Source organism: Papilio xuthus, unplaced genomic scaffold (assembly GCF_000836235.2).
Source record: "Papilio xuthus unplaced genomic scaffold, Pxut_1.1 DF828142.1, whole genome shotgun sequence".
In the NCBI taxonomy this organism is placed as follows: Eukaryota; Metazoa; Arthropoda; class Insecta; order Lepidoptera; family Papilionidae; genus Papilio; species Papilio xuthus.
In genome coordinates, this window is record NW_013530507.1 from 2889435 (window position 1) to 2902693 (window position 13259).

At 32.4% G+C, this 13259-nt stretch overlaps 1 protein-coding gene across 2 annotated transcripts in view; it reads right to left on the reverse strand.

The window, feature by feature from the left end:
- The window catches only part of Src42A (Tyrosine-protein kinase Src42A), a 56002-nt gene that overhangs the window by 4925 nt on the left and 37818 nt on the right, over window positions 1-13259 (reverse strand). For both annotated transcript variants that reach the window (XM_013307417.1, XM_013307416.1), the window contains exons 2-3: window positions 12464-12585; window positions 6754-6917 (exon numbers count right to left, since the gene is read on the reverse strand). In XM_013307417.1, the coding sequence (XP_013162871.1) occupies window positions 6754-6917; window positions 12464-12585 (286 nt within the window). The remainder of the gene's footprint in view (window positions 1-6753; window positions 6918-12463; window positions 12586-13259) is intronic.

A 13259-nucleotide genomic window follows, 5' to 3' on the forward strand; every position in this document is an offset into this window, starting at 1 on the left:
TTGCAAAAAGAAGGAGGTTATCAATACGTCTGTATTCTTTTATTATTTATATAGGTAGAGACATACCACAATGATATAAAATTCTGTGAGTTGAACAGTATACGCAGTATACATTGCTTCTATTAAGGTGCATTTGTGTTTCTTAATTAATGCACATTACGCGCTACATTACATTGCCTCTGTTGCCTACCGGAAGACGTCACTTAGCCGAACTCGAGCATTATCATACGTCAGTGTTTTTGTACGTGATTGTTTTATTTTTTTATTCTATACGCGTAACAAGACGCCGTCGGAATGGTTGGCCATCGACCGCGACCTGCGCCCGTCACGCGTCGCGATCACCGATTAACGAATGCTCGTTATCGATTCCACGTTCGATTAATTGTATTATCGATTTTTAACATTAGATACTCGTAATCGTCATTTTTACTAACGAGATCTAAAACGAGTTACGTGATATCAAATGATACCGTGATCTGGTTAGATATGAGTTAGTAGGTTTTAGTAGTATCTATTATTTCACGGCACAGTAAGATTTCCAATATGACAAATCAATGTGAATAATCGGATATTATTCATTATAATACATTAAAACTTACACTGTGCTATAGTTTTTATGACTACTATTTTTATTACATGTTACCATGACCACTAGTGATTGATATATAATCTATATATATAAGAATCCTAATATATTTTTTTTAAATTATACATGTTTGAATAATTACGCGCCACGTAGGCTAGCCAGGGCGGAGAGTTGCCTACATTGTCACCGATACTGTGGCGACATGCAAATGAGAGTCGAAATGTTATGCAACGCACAAATTATATGCAAATTCGTAATAAAACAGTATTGGCGTCGCGATCGCACAGCGCCAACATGTTAAAGCGTATCGTAAATCGAGCGGTTGATGTAATCGTCCGCCGGCGTCTTGCACAAACCAACACTTTGTTATACAATATGTCAAACTGGGGTTACTGAGCTCAACTCGACCATAAATAAAACGTTGTCAACCGAGGACACGATTAAACATCGACATTCGTAATGAGTTTAATAAAATTTGAATGCACGGTTTTTTAATTGCTTACATGACTGAATAAGTGACAAGTAATAATTACTAATCATTTATTTACTTTTGTGTTTGGCAAGACCAAGTTTGAACTTTAACATATTAAACCAATAAACCTATGTTAGCTACCCTGGGTTTTTTTAAACCGTAGTCTTAATTATTTTGTTTCCTTTCCTCAAAATTTTTGGTAGCTTTATTTTATCCTCATAATAGATTTAAATAGATACACGCGTAATTTCGTAATTTATGTATTCTAATAATTTACTAGATTGTAATATAAAAATATATTAAAATTCCTACACGTTACAATTCCGAAGCTATAAAACTACTAGATGTTAACATTTAAAGATTACAGAAACAATGTTGCGCAGCTCGTTCTTGTTCGGTTCATAATATTTTGATACAGTGTCGTGTGCCAATATATCAAAACTATCCTCGCACGTACATCGCTTATTATCATTGTGCTGCAAATTAGATAACTTTCAGACTACATTATTGTGAAAGTATTAACAACGAGAAAGTTAAAACATACACAATGTTGTCAAAATTTATATTGTCTGTGTCATTTCTTTCATTTCATTCGGCGTTCAAGAAAGAGAACTGAGAACACAGAACTTTTGATACGGCTCCGTTTAAAGTCATGTCATATTGCCAAAAATACAAACATAAATAGTTGAAATACAAATCCTTCAAAAATAAGTATAGTTCACGCTTCAATCGTTTCTCACGGTTTTTGTTAGCATTCGTATGTAAGAGATGTTTAAAACAAGTATGTAACGATGTCTGCAAAGACGTCATGTTACTTTTATTTCGTAGTCTCGTGTTGTGCAGTTATATCTGACATGTGCGGGGATCAACAGTGGTTTTGATTCGTTATTTTTGAATAACCTCTAGAGGTCATTCATTCGACGCTGGTTAATTTGAACCTCCGTCACATCTCGACGCATAACGAATTTTTAATTGGTACCGGTGCAGGTATATGTTATAGGAAATGGGGTTTTCGAGTTATTTTAAAATTGTAAATTAAATTTAAAAATATTGTTGTCTTTAAGCATTAATTAAAACCTGCTAGTATGTATATTTATATTTTCTGTGGTGTAAATTAGTAAATTGGTTCACATGTATACAAAATCCGCTATTTATATTAATAACATATAGCCATAAAGTAATAAAACACAGTTTAAATTAAACACAAAGCAATCAAGTGAAATGAAAAATATCTTTCAGGTCTCGTGCAAGTAATTAAACGAGCACATGCGTAATAAACTTAGCATTTATTTATTTGCAATCGTTCGTCAAGTCTTTAATGTTAGCACACGTAAAAATAAATATGGTTTAAACAAAAGGTTCATTAGAAAAGAAATGGTATTGATAGTTTAGTTGTAGTTGAGAAGTTAACAATAGCATTCATTAGGATATTTATATGTAAAGTGACTCGTTTAAATATTCATTTTTATTTCGTGTACGTGACAAAAAAATAGTAAAATATGAGTCAGTGAAAGATAACTGTACTTGTTGTGATTTAATGTCCTTGTCAAGGCATCGTTAAACTTGCTTTACAAAATGATCGTATTGTTTGTATTATACATTTATTTATTACTTATAATTTACTTGTGACGATGTTAAAATTCCCGAACTTTTTATCGAAAGCAAGTATTGTGGTTTGTAAAATAATCTGTCTTACACTTGTGAAAATGTTCTTTTGACAATAATATCAACTCAACTACTTATTTATTAGTTATCTTAAAAAACGATTAATAGATCTTTTCTGTAAGACAGGGATGGCGAACCGTCAAATAAATTTGCCAGGTTATTGGGAATATTTCATAGTGGTGGGATCACAGGCGTTCTCGCTCCTCATATACTTCCCCCCTTTTATAAATACATTTTTACAACTACGATTTTGTCATGGTGTGACTTGCCCAAAATGCTGTTTAATCCTTAATTTCCCTTTCACAAGTTTTTGAATTCGATTTCAATTCATAAAAGAATGTTCGCCTGATTTAAACATTAACAAAAATGACTAATTCATCAAGTATTTACTAATTTTATGTATTGACGTGCATAACTTTTAAGTGCTATTAGCTTATTAGTATAACGAGTTAAGTTTGTTGACGTCAAGCGTTGATAAGGACAAATGTGGCGACACAAGGATAATGATTAGATCAGGAATGTTTTTGCAATGAGATGTGTTCTTACGTTTTTATGACAACATATTTATGGTTATGTGCTAAAATTTTCATTCATAACAGTGACAATTACGTAGCATCATATAAGGTCGCTTCTTCTTTATATTTTAGTAAACAATCTATAAAAAATACTAGTATAATGAACTCATCCGCAATAAAAATATTTGTTTTTGTTTTACTTTTGAAGCTTACTATAAAAAAACTAATAATTACGTCAAGATCCCATTATACAGTGAAAGTGGCATAACGACTTCCAAAAAATCGATAATGTTATACTATACGTCAGTTTCGAATCCGGTTAACTTGACTGGGGAATACCTGACAAGCACATTTTAATCTTACTAATATTTTAAATAGAAATGATTAGATCTCCAGAACTTTTGAACGGCTCTCGATGAATTTGGTATACATATAGAACATAGTCTGGAAGAACACATAGGCTACTAATTATATTTCTTTTAATGCTGCGCGGACGGACTTGCAGTTGACAGCTATTTTATATAATGGTAATAAATATATCAGCGTATGTGCCACGCGTATCAGTGCACAAAGGACTCTTTAATGCATCGCATTCTTCGATCGTTATCGTATTTTAGAATTGTAGTCAGTTACACAAGTGTGTCTATTGATCCACAGTCGGAAATACCTGCGCCATTTCTTGGAGGGGCAGGTATTCCGATAACGTAACATGATACAGACAAATGACGGCTGCCGCTTGGACACTCCGATCGTTACTGTAGTACAATAAAGGTTAATATGGACACTATCGTCAACACTTAAAAGTTAAGGTAAACTATAATAAAACTTAAAATATTGTAGGGGGATATCTGGACAAGCAGTATTACGAAGATATGGATGGATTGTGTGAAAAGTAAGAGAATAAAGACTAGAAAACTGAAACGATGAATAAAAGGTCGATTTAGAGAACAAAAATCTGTTGAGCCGACCTCACATAGAGTGGGAAAGAATATGTAAATAATGACAAATGTAATAATCGTATAACTCTGTAACCTTCGAATTGGGAGTAAAGATACGATTACAAGCAAGGGTAGGATCGTATTACGGAAGGCTTCGATGCACACGTGACCGTTGTCCACCACACAATCGATACATTATCTTGACCTCATTTTTGTTGGTGAATTTAATTAAACTCTTTTTGTTATATACTGGCAAAGAAAGACGTTGGTAGTGCATATATACAGTTGAGTTTCCTGATCGTGATCTTTTTGGCAACTGTTGCTGTTTCAACGGTTATTTTTCGTGAAGATAATTCCATATGAGAGTGTGACATAAGATCACTATAATATAGTTATTTTACGGCCTCGGGCAGTTTGTGCCGCAGTCAAATCACTACGTTCTGATTCCATGGAAAGACGCGAGAGTGAGATGAATTATGGATTTACAAAAGACGTATGGTCAGTTGCTTGGTGACAAGGGTTGCCACTTCTTTCGAAATATTTAAATTAATGGCAAAACGAAGGTGACATTTGAATACCGATTGTATGCATGTCGCATGATGTGCAATTTTAATGCAGAAACTATTTAAGGTACATGTACACATCGAAAATATATTATTTTTAAACGAAAAAGCGTTTTGAATGTAACAGAAATTACACTTTCAATTGAAATTTCCATTTGTTCCCATTCCCAAGATATTCTTATTTTCTACAATAACTATAATTTTGACTATAATGTTGACATAAACATAAACATAATAGCAATACTACATAATATGTTTGTTAATTTTCTAATTAAATGATGTCAGCCCTGTGCACAACGAAAGCGGGGTCATCTCGACCTTGGCGGCGGGCGCTCGACCGCGAAACTGGAATGGTCTTTCTTGATATAATAATATACACGAGAACTTTATTACACGTTATGAATATTACCCGCGGTTTAAGACTTCACATTTTTACCTCAGCGGATCTCCATTCCGAACGTGTTTACAAATTGACGGTCATAAACAAACAGAGCATATAATTATCATATTACGTATAACTGTTCGTAATTATGAAAGAATTCATATAGATATCATTTAATGCCTTTGATGGATAATTTTTTCTCGTTATTTTTATTGTATAGTAATTTCCATGTGTTAATAAGTCGTCTTGATGTATATTAAAAACGGAACGTTACAGATAAACTCAATTTAACGATAAATTCATACATTATTTATAATTTTTATTAACTTGCAATTAAGTGAACTACGTATTCTTACACCTAGTGGAATGAAAATTATTATATGATATTAAAGTTATGTAAACGTTAAAGTATAAATGCTTCAACGTAATTCATAATAACGGGTAAAATAACAATTACAAAATGTTTGCAACAAAAATTTCTAATTTTTTATACCCATTTGTTGACTAATTAGGTTTTTACTAATAAATCAAATTACAGCATTAATTACGTCAAAGAAAAAGAAATAGATGTGACTAAACAACTAATACTAGGTGAACTTGTCATTGTCATGTTTGTTCATACCAAAAAGTTGAAGTTATTTAGTGTGTGACCAAAAAAATTTAAATCATATGAATTAAAAGTGAACTTCAACGATTAATAATTATACGACGATTACTGTAATTCAATAACAGCATATATTTGTCATTTTTGCTACGTACTGATACCACTAGGTCAGTGCAATACACACGAAGCTTTCCGTTTTTCTTCGAATCCTATACGGTGCGAATTCTCACGCATCCAGTTGTATTGTTCCACGAAAACCATAAAAGATTTACGATCGAAACGATATCGAATTTTGCAACACCTCGAGTTTGTAACAATAAATAACACGAATTACATATGACCCTGATTTGACAGCGTAATGCGTAGACAATTGAAAAAAAACTAGAGGAATATTTAAAAGGGGTCGTTGGATTACATATAATTAGAGTTCACCATATGCACTTATGGTAAGAGAAAACTAATTTTGACTTGTCGGAGCTGAGAACCTTGGCAGTATTTAGTGGGGACTTTATTGTTCCCTTTCGATTAACTCAATGTCTATAAGAGTCACGATTATTCAACTTAATCAATATAGAGATAGCGATCGGCACCTACAGCCTGTTACATTTTTATCACATTAAACTTCAAGACACACGTCATAGTTTTAAACTAATGTGAAAGACATTTCTCTGTGATTCACGGAAGCAATTTCGATCTATTTGAGAATTTCGTAAACGATATTTTTAAATGAATTTCAATAATCGTATTTCAATCAGATGAGTTCTAAAGTTTTGACTATACAAGCGAGGTCACATTAGTTCAGACATATGTCCGTGACACTCGGGTGAAATCGCGTATTGCCAATTTAAAATCTAGTTTAACTGCTTAATTTGTTGCGATTTTTTCATGATAAGATCAATTTAAAAAATATTTCCGAACCACATTGGTTAATATTTCGGCAATTTGGAAAAGAACACCATTTATATTGACCCGATTAAAATAACTCTATCATAATGTAAAGAATTGAATGCAATGCTGGTGGTACTAACCTGTACGCAAGGCTTGTTGAGCGAGACGCAGAGGCCGTCCGCATCCTTGCTGTAATGTTCGACCAGCTCCTGCAGAGTGCGGAAGGTGGTGCGCCGCGCTATGAAGAACCCACCCTCGTCTAATTGTCTGATGCGGTAATGTTTCACCGTGTCCCCATCGCGTACTGCAGAAGAAAACGCAATTTAAATTAAAGGCATTCAACTTATCAAGATATATAACAATACTGAATTCTCCCGATTATAAATTGAGATTTAGCTATAGTTAGCTATTGTCTTTTGCGCTACTGACAATTATGCTTAAGACTGTAGTCAGCAATTCATGCAAATTTGTTCTCAGTTCCTAGCATCGTCATAATTATTATATTATGTGTGGATGGGACTTAATACTTGAATTTATACTACAAAGTTGAATAACCTCAAGCTACTGGGGATGGAGATGTCTCGAGAGGGCGAGAGCTTATTATTGGAGGGAACAATGCAGTACGTGCTCTTGATAAAACCGATCTGTGAAAATACAGAGGCAATATATATTGAAATGTTAACTAAAAATTTTTTGCTATGGTTTTCCTTATCGTCGTACACAAGAGTTTAATCGGCACTTAACAATTAAAATAATTGCAATTAACAATTTAATTAGTTTTTTGATTAAATCAATTATCGATTACTCGAAAGTGAATTGGTTGAATTTTATAATTTTGCACGTTCTCAAAATAAATTTTGCATGCAATATTGTCCAACGTTATTTCTTCAGTGTATTCGATCGAGATAGATTGATGGTTAAGAAACAACAAGCAAAGATGTAAGGAGTTGAATTTTGTATTCAATAAGATACCATATAAATTTCAATATTCACTCGCTTTCCGACACGAGTATGGGGCACGTTATAATCTCGTGTTGATAATAAACTACAATAAAAACTGCTTTCCTCAAACACAAACGATACATTTCTTCTGTAAATTGTATTGACAACTGAATGCTACATTATTGTTGGAATAAATTTATCAAAACAAAACCCACGTTATTTTAAAATCAATAAATTATATTGATGTCTGCGTCATCGTAAACGGGTATTCCACACTTTAATTCTAAATGGATATTAAACTTAAGGCGTCCTAGTGAAAAAAAATAATGGCTGTCTAAAAATCGGTAATAGAAAAAATTCTCGAACATTCGATCTAACGGTAGGGAATGTGACTGGCTGTTGTGTACCAAAAAAAATCCAGTTATTACTTCGGATTCTTACAAAAATTACGCTGCAAAATGAAGTGAACTTTTTATTATATTGCGTAATAATTTTTTTAAATTGTGAACACACACTTACTGATATTTTAATAAGAGTATTAATGAAAACGCATTGAACATTGTAATGCAAATTTTGTATAATTTATTGAGATTATTTGTTCACTGGGAATCGAACACCGTATCTGTTACAAAATCATATAATGAATCAATGTACCATCAAGTAATTAGACGAGTGGCAAGCCACGTGCAGAATGATTTAATATATACTCGTAAGTATATAAAGCTGCGTGTAAGTAATTGTTTATAACGGCTAAATATAATACGATCTTACTCATAAAGCTAGGGTTGAGGATTTTTTTACGTGCACAAAGTTACAGAGGGTGTGATGGAAACAATAAGTAACATAATAAAGGAAACTATAGCGTAAAGGGTCCTTTAAACCCTCCTTGCAAAAGACACGTCTCTTCCATCCCTCATGTTGGAGGGATGTTTCAAGAATGTCAAAGAAACAATTTCCCCCATAACGTAGTAACTATCAAATTCCATAAAACACTGCACAGTTATGTACTAAGGTGATAATTTATGTCAATTTTACAAACAAATTTATAGTAAAGCAAGTACAAGAGCTAACCTATACACATATTTTATTTTTAAATATTATTATAAAGAGGATCATATTAAATTTTTACTTATGACAAGTTATTTATATGTATGTTTTTACGTAATTCTTAAAAATTCGAAATTGGAACACACAAATAATAATCAGATGTCATATTATTTAAATAAATATTCTGAATACTTTATATACAAGAGACGCGGTAAGTTACATAAAAATTGGTAAATGCAATGATGTATAAAATAACGAAATTTTGTGTTAAAATGCTATACAAGCAAAGCGAAATGTGAATTGAGGACATGAACCTAGATAAACTTGTAGGCGATACTATGAAACAAATATACGTATTCAAATTGAACGAAAATTGTTTCAGTGAAACATTTGTGTATCTTTATGAATAATATTGAAATATTTTGAAGCCAGACACACTATCAAATAAAAGTATACGTTTTAATTTTGGTTTTAATCTAATCAATTTTGTGTCTATGAAAAACAAAAACGTATCAATGTTCTAATACAGTTGACAACCCTATTAGTTCACCATAAAAAAAGCGTAGTTGGCGTAGACGATCAAAAGGGCAGTTATAAATAATTTAAAACAAGAATTTATGCGAATTAAAATAAACGCAACATTTGTTTAGAAGTGACAAGCGGATATGCATAAACATATCGGCGCTTGAGACAATAAGGACAATGCCAGGGCTGTGCGTCATTATGAATGATTGCCGAGAGAACTGGAAATGCGGTACCTACATTTTGCTGACGTCCTGTGTAAAAAGATGTATTCTGTTACCAGTAACCACTAATGTTGAATATTTATATTAAACGTTGGGTTTTCTTTGATTACGAAGTAACTGGCTGCTTACAAATTTTATTGGTTGAGTATCAGTATTTGAAAGAAAAAATATGTGAATTTACCTTATATGTATTATGTAACTAATATGTAAGTAAACAAGTTTACTTTTTTCACAAACAACTGAATAGATCAGGAGGTTAACAACTTCAAATTTCAATACTATATTGTTCCATATAAAGTGAGAGACATGAAAGTGTATTCATTGTAACTTCAAAGGTAAACACATGAGGTAAAACGAGGGAATAGACATTTACAATGTCTTGAAAGTAGTAAAGGAAGTCCTACAGAGAAAATTATTTATTTGTAGGGAAAACGATAACAACAGTAAAGTCAATAATTAATAGCTTCGATATTAAATAATTTTTGTATTCACTAATACCAGAAAATAGTATTTTTCAATCGAATATCTTTTTACATTTGCAAATGTGTTTTAATAGTAAAAAAACTTAATCAATAACTGTAATTATCAAGACCTGTTATATCTATTAAATAAGGAAGCGATAATTCTTCTTCTTTATATTTAAGAAAGTTAGTCTTTAGAACTTGTTATTGTGGGCTCATCATAAGAACAGGGGCCAGAATCATAAGAACTAAATTTTAAAACATAAAAAGATTACGAAGAAATAGACCTTAAGTTAAATGCGTGCGTTATTTGTTCATAAATACATAACAACTTTAAATTTATTTTTCAAAGGAAACCATGAAGTACGTCGAATGACGCAAAATGCTTGGAAACGGTATGTATAACTTTCGGACATGACATTATTTGCGGATTTTCTATGGAATATTGTTTTTACACAAACATACGTCAATTGCACAGATTGTTTACAAAACTATAAAATATTTTGATCAGGTTAACTAACATATGCCGACAAATGAAGCTAACAACGTTCTCGTATCCTCTTAATAATTTTCTGCTTTTTAAAATACTTTTAATTTTTTTATCACTATATGGTCGGTTTAGTTTAAACAAGTACATATCGGGGACTACGTTATAAACACAAGGATTTTATCCAACAAACTTCAGAAAAAAATAATTATTTATATGAAAATTTGCCACCCGGTCGTCGCGTGTTGCTTATGTGATTGAAAAAGCCAGTTATTGTATTGTATTTGCATATCCTTTTATTGACGTAACATAGAGTAGTAGGTAAAGGTCATGACGTCAAATAAAATCATAAATTTTTGAATAAAGTTTGCTATTGTGCTTTCGTTGGGATGGGCAGATATAATTTTAGAAACTACTTTCATTCATTGGGAAAGCCGACAGGAGATTTATGCGTATTCCATTGTCATGCATATGCGACGTTTAATTGCCGACTCTCGGTGAACGAGCTATAGCATTTTAATATTGCACTAAATCAAATATTCAATGTTAAATAAGGGTATAGCCGTAAATATGACTGTGTGAGAAATTTTACGATTACTAATATATTTTAATCCTAATAAAATCCAAGTACTTGTAATGGACTATATTGTTTTTATAGCTAAAGTCAATGACTGCTTGATACATGAGACATGTTATAGAGAATAGGTCTATTGATCGGAGCTTTCATCGTCGAAACATATTGTTTTTCCTTCTTTATTTCGGTGAAAATGAGAGAGATAACGCAACACTAGTAGCCGTGGAAACCCACGATCAGATTTGTATGCGATTGTTTTATGCCGGTTGTTATTTTGACATTTAGAACAAAAACATCTTACAATGTAAATAAATTATTACATAATGCATTTTAATTGTTAATTTCTCATAAGTCATTGATTTTTAATCACATTTCAAGAATTTCGATGAGTAACTTCTAGAAATGTTATTGTCATATTGACATTTGATTGACTTATGTATAAGGAATGATAATTACAATTTATATAATAATTATGTTATGCAACAATAACTGGAAGCAATAATTGATAATAAAGTAAAAATATATCTAACTAACGAATATAATTGTAAAGTGCGTCATAGTCTATAAATTCTGAGTCTACGTTTTTTTTTTATAACAGAAGGGGGCAAAGGAGCAGCGGGAACACCGAGGTGTTCAACGACGTCGATGGACATCAGCAATACCAGAGGAACCGCAGATGCGTTGCAGATTTTATTGGTAGATAATATATTATTTGAATAAACATCACTATATAATACAAAAATAAGTCTTCATGACATTTCAATGGATTTTGAACTGATTTCTTAAATATTTATGAGAGAATCCATGAGCAGTACCTAATAGTGATGATACCCCTGTTTGTCCCTTTATTTCAATTCAAAGATAATTTATTATTCCACAGTTCCAAGTTAGCTTTCTTTCTAGTTAATACGTAGCTACTGCATAAACTCGTTCCTAGCGCATTGCAATCACGTATGTTATTTTTAGAACTATCAGTACGCAAAATAAGACAGCACAGAGCACTTTATAAATAGAGTGATACGGTACCAGACTGAATAAATAAAGCGTAATAGTTATGTGATAGCAAGTAATCTATTGGAGCTATCGTTTAGTAGCATAGTTATGTTCCCACGGCACTGGCGCCTATTCAAGGGTCTTAGAAAAACTTTAACCGGTTTTACCATCGGCATCGGATCTCCGAGGCGGCCCATAGACGGGTTCTCTACTAGAATAGTTAGCACAATTTTATTTGTAACCAGCCATCGCCCTCCGCTTTGGTCACGTAGTTACCTCGACTTTTATCCCTTTCCTGTTGCGTGACTTTTTTAAAGTTTACGGTAATTTTTTTATACACATATCGACAAACTCAACACGAGATTTATATGCAACTCTAATTGATTCATAAACTCATTAGCTTCGAGTAATGACAACAAAGGTAGTAAAGAATTGAAAAGTTATTTTTATACACCAGATATTCGAAGATTTTGAACACATTATGTTAAAAAGCAGTCCACTGACCCATTCGAAACAAGTACGATTACTTCAAGTTGAAGTTACTTTATTTCTTATGCAAATCTTTATAATAATCTTTGATTTAAAGGGCGATTTATTTACCTGAGAGTGAGAAGTCGTTGTGCCGGCTCTCCGAGTCTCGGATGAGGAAAGCACCATGCTCGTTCTCGGGCAGAAGCAGTTTCTTCTCCGCCTCGATCCGTTTTATCTTGCGGAAGTACCATCTGTAACAATTCACAACACTATGAAATCGATTGTTTTAATAATTACATGTTACCAAGAAATTTTGAACGTGTACACTTTATAATCGGACTAAGGTAAATTATAAAATATTAGGAAACTAAAACGCGTCACTTTGGTGATTTTTAACTGATATTTTACTTGCGTTGTTTCGTCTAAGGTGTGGAACATTCACGATAGACAAGAAGCAAATGATTTAGTTAACAATTGGTGACAAATAGAACAAAGAGACCCCCTCCTCAATCATTCGTATAGTGGAATGAAACATTCTTAGAACAATAGAACTATACGAAAGATTGACATCAGGGTTTTGGACTGTATAAAATCTAGTCTATAGGAGGTCAGATTCAATTGTCAATATTTTAAAGACCGATGTATAAATGCATTTCTAAACAATAAGACACGGTACGAGAATTTGTCATACATATTGTATGGACGTTGTTCGAATCCTGATTAGTTTGCGGTTTCTGGTGATTGTGTTGCCAATATTTTATTTAACCACCATCACCAATTATCACATATAACATGAAAGTTATTTCATGTCATATGTGATAATTGTTCATCATCGCGATTTGAATTGTGAATGGAAAAGTTTTGTGCAAATTATTTAAAAACCTGACCAAATGAAAACGACAATATTTTAACCTGTAACTTCATT